The sequence below is a fragment of the Diuraphis noxia genome, unplaced genomic scaffold (assembly GCF_037042655.1).
Source record: "Diuraphis noxia isolate RWA-SAM2 unplaced genomic scaffold, SU_Dnox_SAM2 contig0002, whole genome shotgun sequence".
Lineage (NCBI taxonomy): Eukaryota > Metazoa > Arthropoda > Insecta > Hemiptera > Aphididae > Diuraphis > Diuraphis noxia.
In genome coordinates this window covers 25,003,311-25,022,364 of record NW_028301712.1, presented here as the reverse complement: position 1 = coordinate 25,022,364, position 19,054 = coordinate 25,003,311, and the positions used below count along the sequence as shown (strand labels likewise).

General features: G+C 26.7%; 4 protein-coding genes across 7 annotated transcripts; 1 reads left to right on the top strand and 3 right to left on the bottom strand.

Annotated features, from left to right (window-relative positions):
- Positions 1-101: 101 nt before the first annotated feature.
- LOC107163211 (mitochondrial translation release factor in rescue) lies at positions 102-806 on the bottom strand. The gene has a single exon (XM_089219826.1). The coding sequence runs from the start codon at positions 804-806 to the stop codon at positions 333-335; it is 474 nt and encodes a 157-aa protein (XP_089075952.1). The 3' UTR covers positions 102-332.
- Positions 629-3,472, bottom strand: LOC149058253 (uncharacterized). Of its 3 annotated transcripts, XM_089219827.1 has the most exons (4): positions 3,249-3,472; positions 3,124-3,156; positions 2,870-3,036; positions 629-848 (listed from the first exon to the last, which is right to left on the bottom strand). In XM_089219827.1, the coding sequence occupies exons 3-4, from the start codon at positions 3,032-3,034 to the stop codon at positions 810-812; spliced, it is 204 nt and encodes a 67-aa protein (XP_089075953.1). In that variant the 5' UTR covers positions 3,035-3,036; positions 3,124-3,156; positions 3,249-3,472; the 3' UTR covers positions 629-809. The 3 variants fall into 3 exon arrangements, with proteins under 3 accessions (XP_089075953.1, XP_089075954.1, XP_015365989.2); XM_089219828.1 differs by lacking the exon at positions 3,124-3,156 and having other exon boundaries at positions 3,249-3,459; XM_015510503.2 differs by having other exon boundaries at positions 3,124-3,274.
- A 920-nt stretch (positions 3,473-4,392) lies between these two features.
- On the top strand, positions 4,393-11,735 carry LOC107163208 (mitochondrial carrier homolog 2-like). Its single transcript, XM_015510500.2, has 7 exons — positions 4,393-4,741; positions 6,214-6,298; positions 6,853-7,015; positions 9,008-9,139; positions 9,233-9,422; positions 11,290-11,357; positions 11,420-11,735. The coding sequence occupies exons 1-7, from the start codon at positions 4,619-4,621 to the stop codon at positions 11,571-11,573; spliced, it is 915 nt and encodes a 304-aa protein (XP_015365986.1). The 5' UTR covers positions 4,393-4,618; the 3' UTR covers positions 11,574-11,735.
- A 2,698-nt stretch (positions 11,736-14,433) lies between these two features.
- Positions 14,434-17,779, bottom strand: Xpac (DNA repair protein complementing XP-A cells homolog Xpac). 2 transcript variants are annotated; one of them, XM_089219825.1, is made up of 6 exons: positions 16,993-17,779; positions 16,754-16,932; positions 15,316-15,446; positions 14,938-15,109; positions 14,748-14,865; positions 14,434-14,680 (listed from the first exon to the last, which is right to left on the bottom strand). In XM_089219825.1, the coding sequence occupies exons 2-6, from the start codon at positions 16,871-16,873 to the stop codon at positions 14,526-14,528; spliced, it is 696 nt and encodes a 231-aa protein (XP_089075951.1). In that variant the 5' UTR covers positions 16,874-16,932; positions 16,993-17,779; the 3' UTR covers positions 14,434-14,525. The 2 variants fall into 2 exon arrangements, with proteins under 2 accessions (XP_089075951.1, XP_015365992.1); XM_015510506.2 differs by having other exon boundaries at positions 16,754-16,877; positions 16,993-17,778.
- Between the last annotated feature and the right edge of the window lie 1,275 nt (positions 17,780-19,054).

The window sequence follows — 19,054 nt, the reverse complement described above, 5'->3', positions numbered from 1 at the left end:
ATGTTTACAGACGAGTCCATCGATAACCGAACTGGAATAACTTTTTTTTTGTAATGTAGTTTCAGGTATTTATCATGTATATAATTTTTTTAATTTAAATATTTGTATTTTTAAGATATATTTATTTTTATGTTTACTATTTACTACATTGATTATTTAAGTATACTTATTACATTTGACTAATCAAAAATAATATATAATAAATTATTAAATACATAATATGTACCGACTTCTAATTTAGTGATGAGAACATAATATACATTTTACAAAAATTTTATTTTTTAACAAAAAACGACTTAAATAATAAATTATTAGGTATGAACTATGTTAATTTATGGTTCAAAACTACTTTCTCTTTCAATCCAATCCTTTTTTAGTGTTTCTAATTTTTTCCGTTTCCATTCTTTTTGTGCATTCTTTTTTTCCATGATTGCTTTTTTTTGTGCTTCAACTGACTCATTACCATTTTCTATTACATCTAATTTTGTAGCAAGTTTATCTCTAGCAATTTTTCTATTATCTTCAACACATCTTGATTCATGACACTTAATCACAATGCCAGTTGGTTTATGTTTTAGTACAACACAATTAGCATTTTTATTAACAGCAGATCCACCAGGACCACTTCCCTTAACAAACATTTCTTCAAGTTCATTTTCATTAATGATAGGCACTTTTGAGTGATCAATTGTCTGTTTCTTGTTGAAAAATGTTAAACTTATGCCTCTAGCATTCTTCACACATTTAGTGTTAAAAGGTAGAGCCTTACACAATAATGAATACATTGATATAATGGAAACGTACATAAATTATACTATTGACTTTCTTTTTAATAATTCTTGTCCTTTCTGAAACAAATAAATATTGACAAAAGGTAAATAAAACTGTATACATATTTACATATTTATTAAATTAAAAGGCATAGTATATGTAAGCGTTCTACAACCCAAGTTTATCACTTATTCACACACATAACTTTGAAATTTGGTAAAAACAAAATGTGCACATTGAAGCCAATTTTTTAGTTCAGCATTAGAATTTGCTGATTAAAAAAGAAAATTTTTTAGTTTTTTTTTATTATCACCATTGATTTCATAAAATAAAAAATTTAGGTAACATAATTGTATATAATAGAATGTAGGTATAACAATTGTATCTTCTGTAAAGTCAAAACTACCCACATTTTTATAAATTTAAAATATGCATATTTTATATTAATTGGAGTATAAAACAGGGTAAATCCAATGGTATTATTTAATTTTGTAATGGGACCCATTGTGCAAGATCCGCAATATATAGATCTAAATCTATTTGATATCATTATCTCAATAAATAGTAAATACTGTAGTTGGACATAGCTTGTCAATAATAATAATAATTTATTTTTAAATGTATGAGATAAATATGTGTTTCTGATTAGAGCATGGATATGTATATATTAACATATTGACTCTGATTGATTGTATCATACTACGATATGTTAGGTAAGGTCAATATATGATCCGTGACATAGAGATTAGGAAATTAAAAATATGAAAGTATATTAGAGTACATTAATTTCATTTTTCAACTTTCTGATGTTGCAGATGAAATAGTAAAATAAGAACATAATTTATTGTGGTGCTGTAATAGTTGATACTAAAAGGTAATAAAAAAAAAACAACATAATTTTAATATTTTATCTTATAGTTCAGATTGAGGACTTTTTTTTATAAATTATTTGATTTTTGTAACCTCTTTTTTGATTAATATTGAAATAAATTTCACAGATAAAAGCGGTAGTTATGATATCTTTAATGGTGTCTAGCTATCAGTAAATAGTTCGCACTAAGATTAGGAAGTATCGATTTAGATCTTGTACAATAAATATTATTTATAAATAAATTTATTGATTTTGATCATGATTTATGAAGAGAAAAATAATTATATTTTAATAACTATTAAATGTTCATTTTAACTTTAAAAAAAGTTAATGTGAACTAAATATTAGAAATTTAATGCAATTTAGGGCATAATTCTAGTTAAGCTTCTAAGCGATGTTTTGAAATTTTTTTTTTAAAAATGAGTGTTTTTGTATGTTTTTTGTAATGGTACGTTAAAATAAATTCGCTCGAACTTCTAATGGTAATTATATTCAAAAACTTCAAAACACTCTATTTTTCAAAAAATAATATTAATGAATTATAAACATCAAAAATTAGTATTTTTAGAATTTTTTCAACGAGTGTCGCAAACTGTGTAATCACTGTCCATATACTACAGCATAACTTACCCTGTGGCCTACTTGAGGTGATGTTGCATAGCAAGTTGAGGGATATTTTTAATTTGCAGGGCAGAGCGACGAGTGCTGCCAATAATGTAATCAATTCCTTATTTGAGGTGTCTTAACTTTGAAACTAAGTCTGACCGACCAATTTTGATTATATCAAAAACTTTTTTGTTATTACACATCGATTGAAAAAATATTTTTAGGTATTGATATTTTTAACTTAAAAACACAATTTTTGGAAAAATCGATCATTTTTAAGTTAACATAAAAAGTAAGTACGATAGATAAATTTTACCAAAACATTAAGAATACAAATACTAACAAACAAAAAAAAAAATTCCAAAAGTACAAATTGTTGATTTTTTTTATTCAATAACATTATTTTTTGAAAAATAGCGAATTTCAAAGTTTTTTGAACATAACTTCCATAAGAAGTTTGAGCGACTTTATTTTAATGTACCATTCCAAAAAGCATACAAAAACACACGTTTTGCAAAAAAAAAAATTTTTAAAAATCGTTTGGGAGCTAAACTTGAATTTTTTCCAATTTAGCTATCAGAGAATCATGATTTTTTGATCGTAAAAATATTTAGAACTTACATCATAGAAAAATTTAATGTCTTCTGGTTTAACTAACTGTTTATTGTCCAAAAATTCCTGTTTGATTCTGCTTTTATAGTAATTTTTGTCAGTAAGTTTTAAATTACAGCCATACTTCAAAAGATCTTTGTACAATTTCTTTACTTGTAAATGGGTAATAGTCATTTCTAAAAAAATAAAATAATAAGAATAAGAATTAAATGAAAAACAAAAACAATAACCTATATAAATAAATGGTTTATATAAGTACATACAATATTGGCATAATATCAGTAGCCCAGTGTATCCTATTTATATTAGAAAATTAATGTAAGCAATGATTAATTTTAAAATTTTTAACGTGCGCGTAATTATTGGATAACCACTACAGTAAACGTACCTGTGAAAGGATACGGTTTATCGGTGAATTTCAAAACATTTGATTATTGAATGGATTATTGAATTTATTATTATGAAACGCAGCTAAATGTATGAATTTGTAAACACATTCAATAAGTAGTAATACCGTATGAAATTATGGAACTGAATAATAAGCACAAGTTCATTGAATAATTCAAGAAATGAGAATAAACAATAGACCGAGAACGGCGAGAACTGAGAAATTATACGTTATACGTTATAGGTTTATAGGTACGAATGTACGATTAGTTGTCGATTACTATTTAATTTAATTACTATTTATTTTATTTAGTGATACAAAATTATAATTTATTAATTTATTATCTTCCTTGATGTTGTGAGTGCCGGCCGCCTCCAAGGTTTATAGATTATACTATTTTAGGTTACAAGCGTCAAGTGACAGCAGGGGTACGACACTCTGCGTGTTGGCAAAATCTGGTGACTGTGGCCTTGAACACGGTCTCCGGGAGGGCGTGGCATATGTTATCTATTAAATATATCATATCAATATTACCACAAAACAATATTTGTAATTTGTACAATACTCATAGATAATAAAGATATGGGTAGGCTACGCCTATATTAAATATATTTGAGGCCGCGTTCCCGGAGGAGAGGCAATTGAGGCTCTTAGCATCAATGCTTTTATATTGATAGTCGATACTCGATATAGTTATACTTATTTGGCCTCAATTGTACCCCTTAATTTCCACTTACAAGACCGTTATGTCCTATCCATATCTTTATTATCTATGACAATACTTAGGGCCGGTAAGTTGTACCGTCTCTGATTAAAGTTAACCGGAGTTTAATCGGCCGAATTTGCATGGTTATATCTGTTATCAGCTGATTAAGCGTAATCGAAGTTTATATTTATCTATGGTCTATTCTATACATAGACCTTATACTAGTATAAGGCATGGCTTAAGATAATTTATCTTAAGCCATGGTATAAGGTCTATGATTCTATATTGTTCTGTGGCCATATCAAGCTTTTTTTGTCTACCACTAAAACTTATTTTATAGTCTCGAAAACGGCAACACTGATTCGTGTTTTTGTTTCTTGTTATCGACTTTCAAGTCAACCGGACGTCAGTACTCAGTATGATAATAACATAATAAATAATAATTATTAATTACATGATATTTTCCTTCGAATGGGATTTTCGATTATTATGATATGAATATATCATATGATGTCAAATCATTTTTGAGTATTTAAATTTACAGTAAACTGATACTTAATATTACTGCACTATCCTCGCTAATTCTTAGGATATTTCAGTAACCGGACAGTTTAAAAGATATATTATTATTCATTTCTAATTGCTTAAACATTTTTATTAAGTAATGGATTCTGACTCTGAAAATCGGAGGGAAGAAAATAGTGATGCTCCTAGACACACTTTAATCGGAAAATGCGTTATGAAAACCTTAACTCATCCCCTGGATTATGCTAGATTTTTGGTGCAGGTAAGTAATAATGAAATATTTAGAGTAATACGGTTGTGTAATTATAAAACTTAAATGTTTGTTTAAGCCCTCAACAATTGTGATAATTTAAGCAATACAAATAGATTTTTGTTTAATAATTTCCAAATACAATTGGGGTTGTTATATATGTAAGTTGAACAATTTTAGACCATATTTAAAGCTTAGAAATTCAATGATAATCTGATAAAGCAATAGGTTGTTGTTTATCACAATCTAAAAGTACTATTCATTTTGCTTCAAGGTGTTTAAGTGAAACAGAAGTTGAATATGCTCTGGTGGATAAGAAAATTCTAGCAATTTCCTTTGCTTGTACAAAGCTCCATAAATTAATTTATATTCAAAAAATAAAAATATACGCTGACCATCAGCCTTTAGTAACTATAACGAAAAACGATATTCATGTAATTCCTAATAATTGTTTAAAAAGTTTGAAACTTAAGCTGCTAATGTACGAGATAAAGTTAAAATATTTAGACATTTTATCATGTCACTGATTTACTTATTAAAAATTTTATAAGACGAAATGATACTGGTGAAGAAAGTCTAAAATATGTAATACATATTGTAAGTGAAATTGAATTAAATTATAAAAATTCAAAAAAAAAGTTTTTATAGAAAACAAAAATTGATAAGGTGCTTGGGAAAGTGCTAGAGTTTTGTAAATCGGGTTGTCTTAGGACAATTAATGAGAATGGTGAGCTCAAACATTATTGGAAGCTAAGAAATAAAATTTTAAGTAATAAAGGATTATTATATTGCAAAACTAGGCTTTTAATCCTCAAAATTCATAATTAACAAGTTACATAAAACTCATTTTTGGGTAGCAAAGACTAAGGCAGAAGCGAATCAATTATTTTACTATCCGGTATAAATGTACAAATTGAAAATGTTATACTATCTTGTACGGTTTGTTTGACATTTAGTAGGTTTAAAATTAAGGTACCAATGTATTTCATATATTTCAGATATTCTATTTTATAAAATTGCAACAGATATAGCTGAGTTTGCTGAGAAAAGCTACTCAGTTGTTGTGGATAGATTCAAGATCTCTTAATAATATACAATAAAACAAGTGATGCAGTAATTAAGTTCTTAAAAAATTATTTACCAGATTAGGTTTAAGAGCTAATTACAAAAACCAGTTATATCAAGAAAGAAAATAAATTGGAATTGCAATATTCATGTAAATAATATCAGTTAATTATAAATATAATTTGCTTCTCTTAAAATTATAATAATTAAACCCAGCTATTGGTTCATAAAACCAAAATATTTTTTGAAACCCAAAATCTATTTACATTAACATGTAGGTATTTCTATAACTTTTTGAATACCCAATTATTTTTAATGACTTAATTCAATTTTATGTATAGATTTTATTCAGATTTATTTGATTAATATTCATTTTTTATTGAACCTTTTCAAATTTAATACTACTTTTTTTTTAACAGATTGGCCATGAACCTTTGGCCCCATATCGCTACAGAAGTATTTTTGGTGAAGAACGATTGTTTCTACCGAATTTAATAGTTTATGGTAATTAACTTATATATTTTAATATAAATACCTTTGAATAGCTTCTCTACAGTCAGATAAGTTTAGAGTTACACAAAAAACCCAATTTGATTTTGACAAAAACTTATTTTGTGTAAAAATTTGAGAAAGTTTGGAAAGTTTTCCAGAAAAAACGCTTCCAAAAATCAATTTTCCATTTTGAACTTTCGATTGCTTCATCAGTTTCAATAATGTGCTGTTAGTTTTGATATTAGAGTGAATTTTATAATAAGTCAATTCACTTTAATATCAAAACTATTGAAACGGTTTAATGAAAATTTAGAATGTTGTTTGTGTGTAAGACAGAAACCAACATGCAGATGCAACGTCCTCTTCTGATCGAGGTCTAGTACTGTCTACCTAGTATATTTTATTAATATTGCTATTAGTAATAATAGGTTGGTTGAATTATATTTTTAAAAAACAATAAGTATTTGGAACTTTTTACTTTTTGCCTACCTGACTTTTTGCCCAACCAGATCTAATTTGTTAAAGTTGACCATCTAACTTAACCTAACTGAAACAATTTTTTTCAGCTAAATACATTTATTCAGTCGATGGGTTCAAAGGAATGTATGTTGGATTAGCTCCAAAGATTATAGGAATATGTATTGAACATTATTCGTCATCACTAATATCTGATTATATTCAAATTGACAAAAATCTAAATGTAGATAATGCAGATTCAGAATTAGAAGTGTAAGTTGACTGTATTATGTTTTGTATCAATTATAAATTCAGAGTTGGATTTACACAATTTCCACCCCATTAAACTGATCAATGAGAAAACATATTTTTAGTACTTATTTAACATAACTATACTGATATATACTATAATGATACTAAACAATAATAATTATTAAAATTTAATCCTTCACCATTTTTTCGAATAAATTTACGCTACCAATTGAATATAATCATTGTATAAGTATAATTATAGGTTTCTTAGAGAAACTAATGTATTCAATCAAATTTAAATTACATTAATATAAAAAACAATAGGTAATAATCAAAATTAAGAATGTTTACTTATATTATTATTCAACATAGCTAATTAGTAACTAGAAAAAATAAACTATTTAATTTGTTTGCGCCTTGCTTTTTTTCTTGCAAAAGTTTGAATTATGTCTTCAAATTGTATTTCTTGTGTCATTTCACTTTCAATCAACAGAATTGTTAAGGAGTTTAATTGTTCTCGTCCTAGTTTTGAACACAAAAAAGGTTTTGTCCGCTTTAAAGAAGTTTCCAAAAGCAAACATTTTTCCCAAGTACAGTTAATGGCAGGTGTTGAAAAATAAATCCTCAAAAATATTTCTATGTTTGGAAATGGATGCCCTCTTCTTTCACGCCCCAAGCCCTCAAACATTTATCTAAAATTTACTTATTGTATTAATTGTATATAGATTGTAAATATTTTATAAGAAAATAAAACATTAGAAAAAAGAAAAAAATTGTTTGGAAACACTTACTTCATATCTTTTTTAAAAATGTTTTCCAAAGGGCTAAGTGCAGTGAACTTTTCTTCATTATACTTAGAAGTTGAAAGAGATCAAAAATGTGTTATGATAATGTAGTATGTTCATGCTCAAATTCTTCATAATCTAAATTAGTTTTATGAATTTTGCAAAAAATTTTAGCTTTTTCTGATATTTCATTTTGCCCTATGTTTTAAATGTGGTTAAAAAGAAAAAGGTCCATAAAAATATTTATAGGCTTCTCGTCATTTTTGAAGCTCATTATCTATCTTATTAACTATTGTGAAATATGTATTCTAAAATGACATCACCTTGTCTTATGGAGTTGTTTTTTTCTTCCTTGAAATTGTTTTATACTCTTTAATTTAAGTTCATTAAATTTCCTTTTTCTCAGATTTTTATAGATTATCTCTGATATAATATTAAATTTATTAATGCAGTGTTTCCCAACCGGTGGTCTGTGGTCCAGTCATAGGTGGTCCACGGTAACATTCTTCGTTTTCTATTAAAAATTATTATTATTTTTTTAACAGTGAAAAATATTTTATTTCACCATAATATCGCTTAGGTAGTCCGCGACCAATAAAATATTGTCGAAGTGGTCCGTGGTGGTAAAAAGGTTGGGAAACACTGTATTAATGAATCATTCAACCCCCCAAAACCACTGTAATATCTTTTTCAAAGCTTTGAAGTTTTTTACTTACAACATTTAATCTGTTCCAGTAGTTGGTCAATAATTGATTTTGACGTTATAAAATAAAGAAGAAATGTTAATTATATTAAAAAGAATGTTTTACGGTGAAATATTGAACATTTTTATTTGGTATCTTTCAGAGTAATCTCACCCTACATTACAAAATCTAATAAACCTTGTATTATCAATAAATATTGGCCTAAAATTACCCTAGGCAACTGCATACTTTGCCTGACGCTACACCACCACTAACAAATTAATATGAATATTTTTGATTAAATACAAATTTGTATCTAATATTATACACTTGAATCTAGGCTGCATTTTTCATAATCTTACCTCCAAACATAATTAATTAATTAATTAACTAATTTGTTACTCTTATCCATGTGAATTTATAATTATTTTTTTTATTGAACAAAAATACATCGACAATACTTAGTTATTACTTAGTATAAGGTTTTTGATTTGGTGTTATTTACATTTATAATTTATTATATTAATTAAATTAACTCAATGTAGATGGAAAAAATGTGCAGTAAAAACATCAAAGGAAATGATATGTACAGCCACAAGTATCATTTTGAGTCATCCCTTACACATTGTTTCTATGAGAATGATGGCCCAATTTGTGGGTTATGAACATCGTTATACGTGAGTTAATTTACAAATAAACAATGTTCTTACTTATTATTCAATATTATTTACCTAAATGATAGTGATTCATGTGTTTTTTTTTCACTTCAGTTTAGTTTTACAATCAATTTTACTTATTAACCGTGAAGAGGGAGTAAATGGATTATTCTCTGCTATCATTCCACGTCTGTTAGCTGGTTTGGGAACTGTAATTCTTGTTAATGTAGCAAAACAAGCATTTTCCCGTTATTTATTTGATCCTTCACCCATGACTTTGAACATAGCTGATTTTGCTGCTTCGGTAAATTAATCTTTATGCTTAAATTTTATTGAGAATTTTAATTGTAGTTGGTGGGTAAATATTAATTGACATAAGTGAAACAAAGTACCTTTTTATGTTTTTAAAATGTATGAATTTATATTTATGTTCTCTCCAAAATAAGAACGCACCATATATTTGAATGAAACTTGTAACAATGTCTGGGGTCCCTAAGGCCCTAACTGAGTTTAATCACTCAGTGATTCACTACTCTGCGCATACGGGCCTGTGGTGGGGATGCATGCACCATTCACCAGTTTTTACCAGTTTTTGTCTGCTGCCCGGTGCATTCTTATTCTGTTTAGACTATATAGAAAATAGTAGGGGTGGCCAACATGGATACGTCCACATGCCACATAGATAAATACATTTTATAATTTTTAAAATTTTATCCTATTTTATTTATCGTTATTAAATAAATATTGGTTACTTTAGTAAGATGCGAGCTGCATTTAGATTACCCCTTGAGTATAGTATCAATAATATTTGTTTTTATAAGAGGATTTCAGCACACTATTTGTGTTCTCTCTCTGGCTTACGCGCAACATGAACAAAATGCATTTACACAGAATCGTTATTTCTATGTTTTTAAGTAATCTTAGAGTAAAATAACCCATTACAAAAAATTATTCTCTATCTTTTTTGTAATAGGTAATTATACTCTAAAATTAATTAAAAGCATAGAAAAAACGATTCTACGTAAATGTATTTTGTCAGCTGCGTACAAGTTGATTCCCGGAGGATTTTATATTTTCTTCAATGTTTAATAAAATATTTAGCCTATTAGCATAACCCAAGAAACACCAAGAGGAGCTTGGCTGACAAGTTTCTCAAAAATGTTGTTTTTTCATATTTTGAAAATCATTCAATTTTTATTTTTTGTATTATATTATATTATATTTATTATTTATTAAAAAAATTATTAAATACACTAAAATACATAAAATAAGTCTCGTAAATCAACTCACCTATCGCGGTTTTGTCTATGTTGTGCGTGGGTCAGAGAGATAAAACAAATAGTTTTTTATAATATCCACTAACCACTTAAGGGAAATATTAATATTATTATTTCCTATGTGGCTGTGCATGATAATTTCCTAAATATTTTTACTCCTGATCCTGAACTGTTTAGATACATTAATTAACAATTGTTTTTCTTTAAATATTCATAACTAAAGTATTTATTCAATGATAACACTAACTCTACTGTACAGCAGAGTAAGTTGTTACCTTCTTTAACCCCCCCCCCCTCTTATTTGCTTTAAACTCCAAATATATAAAATAAATTCAATTTCAAATGAAAAACCACCCTTAAAATAAAAGATTTTACTGCCTAAATCTCAATAATGCTGGAAGAATAATATTCATTGTAAAACCAATAAATTCATTACTTTGCTCAAAAACTTAATAAAAATAGATACCTACCCTACCTATACAGGGTGATTCTTTTATCAAATAACACTTATATGGTGTTTGTGTGTAAATACCACCTAACATACACCTATAACACACAAAATTGACGAATTGACGAAAAATGAAAATTTAAACGTGAAAATTCATTGAAAAAATAGCCTTTTTAGTTTATCAAATTTTAATTATAGGTTGTCATTTGAAAATCAAAAGTTGATAATGGTTAACCTGATAGGGTTGAAAAGGGTGAAAATATTTAAAAATTATATAGTTCTAGAACAAGATGGTTCCAAAATTTTGAAAAAAAAAAAATTTGAAAAAATTCAATAGTTTTTGAAATAATGAGTGTTGTTTGATAAAAGAATCACCCTGTATAATTAAAATATATTCATATTAAATTTGTTATTAAAACAATTAAATGTTTTCATTTTCATTTCAGTACTTAGCTAATGCAGCTACATATCCATTTAATGTTGTATCTGCTTGTACAGCAATCAACAACTGCGGGTATGTGAATACTTTATTTTATATTATCTGATATAATAACATGAAAATATTTTTTTGAACAGGTTAGCTGCTGGAATGCCTCCAGATATGCCTGTATTTGGAAATTGGTTAGAATGTATGAAATATCTGTACAGATGTGATCAGTTGAACCGTGGATCATCAACTTGGTTCAGACGTGTGCCACAAACACAATCAAAACTTCTTAAATTTCTTTAATTTAGGTGTCTAGTCATTCTATGTTGATTGTTATTTAAATGTACAAAATAAGAATAAGTTAATATTTTAGTAAATATTTTTAGCAAAACTGGAAACATAAATAGTATTGTATCATCTTATTTTTATTATTATTAATAATTTAAACATTTATGCAGAGCAAAATTCTTATTTTTTTTTTCAGTAAAGATGAGAAAGGTTCAATTCTAAATTTTGAAATATGTTGTTATTTGTGCAATACTATTTACAAAATTAATGAAATATCAATTCATACATAATACAGTGAATTCTGTCTTAAGAGACAAAATAATAAGTTTCTGGTAAATATATTAGTATGAGACATATGTGCGCTAATGGGTATGTGCTTGCTACCCTGCGGGCAGACACTTGGAAGTACATGAACAATGTCTTAGATCATAATTTCAACTGGTTAGTTTCTGCCGTTAGTGGTTATAAAATGGTAATAATACAATATCAATATGGAGTATGGACTTGTTTTTAAAATCATTGTGGATGGTTTTCAATAATTTAAGGAATAAGGTAATATAGGTTATATTTTCAGTGTAGGTATTTACTATTTATATTTTCCTACAAATGACAATGATTACATCTTAAACTTTACAATTTCAATGCGTAAATACTGAAAAGTCTTATGTTAATTATATTAGTTAAATAGTTATACTAAAATAAATTTATTCTATTCTTTGCTAATATGAACATTAACAAAAATATCTTTACTGTGCATTTGTAATCAAGATGCAGTGATAACCCTAAAGTGCCTGGATGAATTAATTTTGATATTCATAGAACAAAAAATTTCTATTGGAATTGACACAGAAGATGTGGTTGAAGAATTTAAAGTCCTTATACCAGTAGAAAGAAGGCTTGAATTTTAACAATCATGTATAATGTAAATTTTCATTTCAATGAACATGTGTGTAAAATAATGCTTCTCATCAAATTAGAAAAAAAATGATTTTAATAAAAAAAGAAGAAAAACCTAATTTTTTTTAATAGAAATTAGTAACCAGAAGTTTAAAATGAAATATCATGTACATTAATTTTAGGGTCATTTATATTTTCTATCTGTAGTAGAGGGGCATATTTTATCAGCCGCATACTCTGCAAACCTTTCTGCAATGTACATACTACACATTGTCTGGAATTTAACTTTTGATGGTCCTGAGAGTGTTCTTTGTAGGTAGTTTTCAGTGTATTTAGAAACTTATATTGGGTTTAAGATATTCTGTATAAAGGCGATTGGTATATAACTTTATTATTTATATCAGTAGTGTAGCGTGAATCTAAGAGGCAACGCTCCTTTTTGCTTCCATTTTGCACAAATTTAATTTTAAAAATATTATATTAATGATAAAGTTTGTTTACTACATTTAAATTAGTTTAAAACCATAACATTTTATTCTAAAAATTATTATTTTAAGCCTTTGTTTGATTATAAAATATTTTCTCAGTTTTTTCTTATGCTATGACAAAAGTATCATGATTCTTAGGTGTATTAAAATGCCAAAATACATTACTAATCTAAGTGTGTGAAGATAGTTCCATCCTATCAAATTTATCACACCTTTAAATTATTATTTTTTTTAATTTAATGTATTGACATTTTTATGTGTTATATTATATACTTTAAATATATTTATTTTAGGAATATTTAAATAAACAAATTACTCTACATCTTCTACAGATAGTACTTATTGTTTTTAACATTTAACATACTTTACTTTTTGTGGTTTAACATCACTGACTCGCAACCGCATGGAGATTTTTATTGAAGATCACTATTTCCCTGTAGCTAATTAAGAGTTGATTTTATTAACAGGAGATTATTAAATTATTAATTTATTAAAAATATACATACAATGTACAAATTTAGGAATAAAATTGTTTGACATAGGCTACAACAATCCAACTTAACTTTTTTAAAAGAAAAATTCAAGGAAGGTATGAAATAAGACAACCAGACTCTAGAGATTTATGAATTTGTCACCTAATTTTCTTGAGAAATTATGATGTTGCAGATTTTTCAAATTTCAGTGTCATTATAAGAAATTGCAACTTATAAAAAGTTTGAAATTTATCATTTATATATGAAATTGTATTTGGCACTATCATTTTTTGTAGAACAATTAATGATTACAGTATAAATAACATCTTGCAAATTATTTATACTGATAAAAAATTAGTATATTATTTTTGGTGGGACCAACTCCAAACATATCTGATGTGGAGCTAACAGACTTGAAAAGTACTGAAATAATTAGCTCCAAACTTAACACACATATTTGTTGAGATTCAGAGAATTCTTATATCTACGTTTCTTATCCTCATTAATATAAGTTGGTATAGAGTGACTAATTCGTGAGTTTAATTTTGGTTCACAAAAATTGAACACTTTTTGTTTATGTGTGTGGTTGCCATTGGTTAAATAAATAAAATACTTATACAATCAACATGACTATGCAGCTTATAGACTTGACAAATATACTACTTTGTTGATTTTCACAGAAATTTCAAATTATTCTTGGAAAAATAAGGGTAGTTTAGAGAAAAGTTTGAACTCAATTCAAAAATATACCAAATATTATATCAAATTTGTCACAAATATTATCTATTTAATTTTAATTTCACTAAGTGAAGTATACTGACTCTAATTTGCCCATAAACTGTAGTACATTAATTTGAGAATTAAGATACAGTGACATATTTCATATTTTTTTTCATTTTTTCATTTTTGAAATCAGGATATCCAACTAGTTGCACTTAGTAAATTAAATAATACCATGTTAAATATTAAACTTAAATATTTAGCTAATAGGAATGATCTAATTAAAAAAAATAAATATAAATAGTAAGGTTTAAATATTTATGAATCATTTACAAAAATAATTATTTTAAATAGAAACTGAAATTTTTTTTATCCTAATCTAATATTATTTACATTTTTTCAAAAATTTCATGAAATCCACAAGAAGTGCAAGTGTGTTCATAATTATCTTCTTCTTTGTTGTATATTTCTGTATCATATTCATGTTGATGAAAAGCATTTGTGACTTTAGTATATAAACTACTTCTTGTAGACATCCTTAATTCTGAAATAAATAGGTGTTATAAACATATCATGAATCATAAACTAAGATATCTTCCTTATATACATACCTTTGATTTTTTTCTTAAATGTTTTTAACTTTGATGCCTTTTGCTTTTCTTGTCTTAATTCAATTTGTCGCTCCACTTCTTCTTCAGAACCCCAAACTTCTAGTGCTCTTTTTTCTACCTATAAGCATGACACATTATTCATAGATGTTCTTTGTTGACATATTAATATATCAAATTTATTTCTACACACTTGAAGTAAAAGATATAATTTCATTTCCCCCCATCTGGAATTGTGTGGATTTTTGCCCAGAATAAACCTAAGTGGAGGTGGGCGCAAATCAATATCACAATCTTTTAATAAATATTCCTTTTTAGCTTCTGTCCTGGTTATTAAATCAAATTTTTCTTTCCCATATTTTTCCCTGTTAAAAAAAAAAATATGATTATATATTATTGGGAAATATAAATAGTAATTTTTTTTTAAATTGACAATTTAACCTTACTACAATAGATCTATAAACATTATTTATTTATTTTCAGTGTCCATTATATTTAAGTCTCACAATAATACACTAAATTATAATCTATTTAATTTTTTTAAACTTAAATTTATATGAATATTACATACTTGCATCTATCACAGACAGGATGATCAAAATTTGTCATTAAGTATGAAATACCGAATTCGTGATTACATTCAAGACACAAAGGCTGTTCAGTTTTTGATAATATTGGATTAGGCATTAATGCTAGTGTTATCTAAATTAAATAAATCATAAAAATATTGATTAGTTTCAAAAATATACTTGTGTCAACTCCAATAATAACAAACTAAGCATGTGCTGTTTCTCCAAGCAAAAGTTACCACATTTATAGGATCTGACCTACCAAGGATTTCCAGGTTTAGCGTGTGACCTATCAGGAAAAAAGTGCAGTTAATATAATTAAGTAATAAAATATAGTACAGATAGATATGTTATATAAAACAAAATTATAACTAGAAATGAATAATGACCATACAAAAAAATAAATTGCATAATATATTATTTTATGATAAATTTGTAAAACAAACTTATCTTATGTTTTTTTATTGGTGTTTATTATTGAACAGTAAGGTTTTATTTCATTGTCCATTGAACTATGCTAAATTCAGCATAATGGTATGGTAAATGATTTTAATTAGCATCATGTATTAATACTAAGATCTCGATTTTCAATAATAACCATAAACAATAAACATTCAATGGTTTATTTACAAGCAATGGCATCATTTCAACTTTATTTATTCTTGGTACAAACATTTTTACATGCCATTTCAAATCATTATCAGGCCACAACACTTTTTTTGGTGAGGGGGGGGGGGGTCAAGTAAAGATAACATTTTAAGAACATTAGTATAGTTTATTTAACATAATGTCACATATAAATCATGTTGACAAACCACAATTATTATTATTTTAGTCAAATTTGTACTTCTAATGTATTTATATTTATACTTTTTGTGGTTATCGGTAGTAAATAAATTTACAGATACCTCAATAATAAAATACCAAACCGAACCTAATCTATACATTTTTTTCACAGCACTCGAAATACATAATATAAGTTAGCTTAATAAAACCTGTAATTTATTGTAAGGGTATCCTTGCTAACAATGGTACAACATAGTTATATAATTAAAAGAAAAAAACATATTAGCATGATATATATTTTTTTTAAATACTGAAAAATTAAAAATATATATAGTGAAAAAAATTAGATGTATTTATTGTTGGCAGGCCAAAGAAAAGAAGTTTAAAAAAAAGTTAGAACAAATGTACACCCTGCACCCCTTCACCAAAGGACACCCCTGTTTATGAGCCCTATCAGCAGTATTTAGAAAATGACTAAATATGTATTATACAATTATGTAGACATATTAACAAATTTTTATGTTAATAAGTGCATTAACATTTACAAACTAATTGTATTAAATTAAATTGTTAAGCAGAGGTATTTTTTGGGGGTAAAAATGGTTTGGTTGTTTAAACATCTCAATAAATTTTAAACTCAATCATTTATCATACCGGTTTATTTTTATCTGAAAGATCATCCTCGTTTAACAGAAATCCAGCTTCAGTGTCTACGTATGATTGTCCAGCAACTGTGATTTGAAGACTTTTATCTACCTTTGACTGATGTAACATAGGTCTTCAACAAACGTTGATTAATTAAATTAAATATTAGAATTTGGGATGTATGAAAGCTATTAATACACATTATAATTAAAGAATTAAAGAACATATTTTTAAAACAAATCTAATACTTTTGGTAAGGTTGTACAGCTGATCTAGCTTTTGATTTTTCATGTCTTATTAGCAATGCTTTTTTCCGATTTTCTTCTATATGTTTCCTTTGATCTTCTGTTAGTTCCATTTTAAATTCCGTTGGGTACAGTACTACAGTGGTTAAGACCAGTAGTTTTAGTAAACAATAGATTATACTGGAGGTAGTATTGAATGTGTAAAATATTTTTAATTATTATTTATTGATTGATTATTTGAAAGCGATTTACAATTACTTTAGTGTTTACTGTTTAGTTTACTATGAACGCTGGGCGATTACAAGCACATAGAACATAAATGAAATCTTATGTTAATAAATAACAATTTTCATTGAATTATTTCGTTATAAGTTAATAATAAATCATTTTTTTTAAATACAAAAAGTATAAAAATTTAATATAAAATAATGAATAAATAAAAGAACTGATAGCACGAACTATAAATTATATTATATTGTACTATTTTAGACAAATTTAGCTGTAGGTATCTAAAATCATGATTCCAGAATATAAGATGAAAAAGATAGGATTTCTGTTTATCAAAAGCGATATGGGTTCGTGGCTAAACAGTAAACTGTTATATATAATAGGGATGGGTAGTTCGTGAGTGAGTTGATTCAAAGAGTTGACTCTTTTAAGTGAACTGAACGAATTGAATCAGTTTGCTTTAGTTCAGTGACTCAATAACTCAGTGTTACCACTGATTCACTACAACTCGTGAATTTGTGTTATCACTTATCAATTCATGAATTATGGGGTGATACTACGGATTTAGATTTACTGACTCAGTACTGATTCATCTAACTCTGACAATTCGCCTTCACCACAATCTACACATACTACATGTCTACATAATAAATTAATATATTAAGATGATAGTACACACTACACAATAATATTATTCTAATATGTAACCATATACGTTACGTAAGGTATGTTAGTAACGCGTATGATGAATTGGCCCATTATAAAACTTTTAGGTAATAACATTATCTGTGTTCTCATGTTGGTTTTTTACGATATTTTAATTTTTAAATGAGTTATTTTAATTTTCAAATATTCACACTTAACATGCTCATAACTCATTTAAAAATTAAAATATTGTAAAAAACCAACATGAGAACACAGATAATGTTCTTACCTAAATGTTTGATAATGGGTCAATTCACTCTAATATCAAAACTAACAGCACACTATTGAATCTAGAGAACGAAAATTTGCGATGTAGTACGCGTGTAAGACGGAGACAACACATGCGTGTGTAGCGTCCTCTTAAGAACTCATGAGGCACATATAACATTTTAAATTAAATTTGTATATAAAATAAAAGTTCAAATTAATTCCTCATTGTATAATATTTTAATATTAGTAAATACACAAGTATATGACATATTATTGTATTGCATTAAATGACAGAAACAATTTAGTAAATTAAAACTAATATTGAATAAGGTCTTCATACATTTTTATAAATCAATAGTTCATATATTTAGTGATAGATAATCTAATATACTCTGAAGTAACTCTTAAACGAATTGTCATACGAGAGTTGTTTAATTTAATGAACTGATAACTTGGAGTTAATAGGAGTCAATGGAAATTGGGAGTTGACTCACTGAGTTGACTCCCCGAGTCAACTCATTTGAGTGAACTGAGTCAAGTGAACTGACTCATGTTATTGAGTTGAAAATCCCATCTCTAATATATAAAGTTTTATAATATATCTGTGTGCCAAATATATGGTTAATGTTTGATACACATAAAGATAATATACAATAGCTGAAAAACATACATAATTGTATATAATATCAGCAGCAACTAACACAAAAAGACAAAAAAAACTTCTTTTCTTAAGAAATCGTTTAATGTTATCTATGTTTACCAGTTACCGTAAAGTTACTGGCATTACCATATATTCTGTGTTACCACAAACCAATGTTCTGTGCTCCAAACAGTACACGCGAATAGATAAAAACTGAATTTTGTGAGAAATGCTGATAAAGGTGTCTAATGTTGCTCAGCTTGGACGGTTTTTTGATAATAC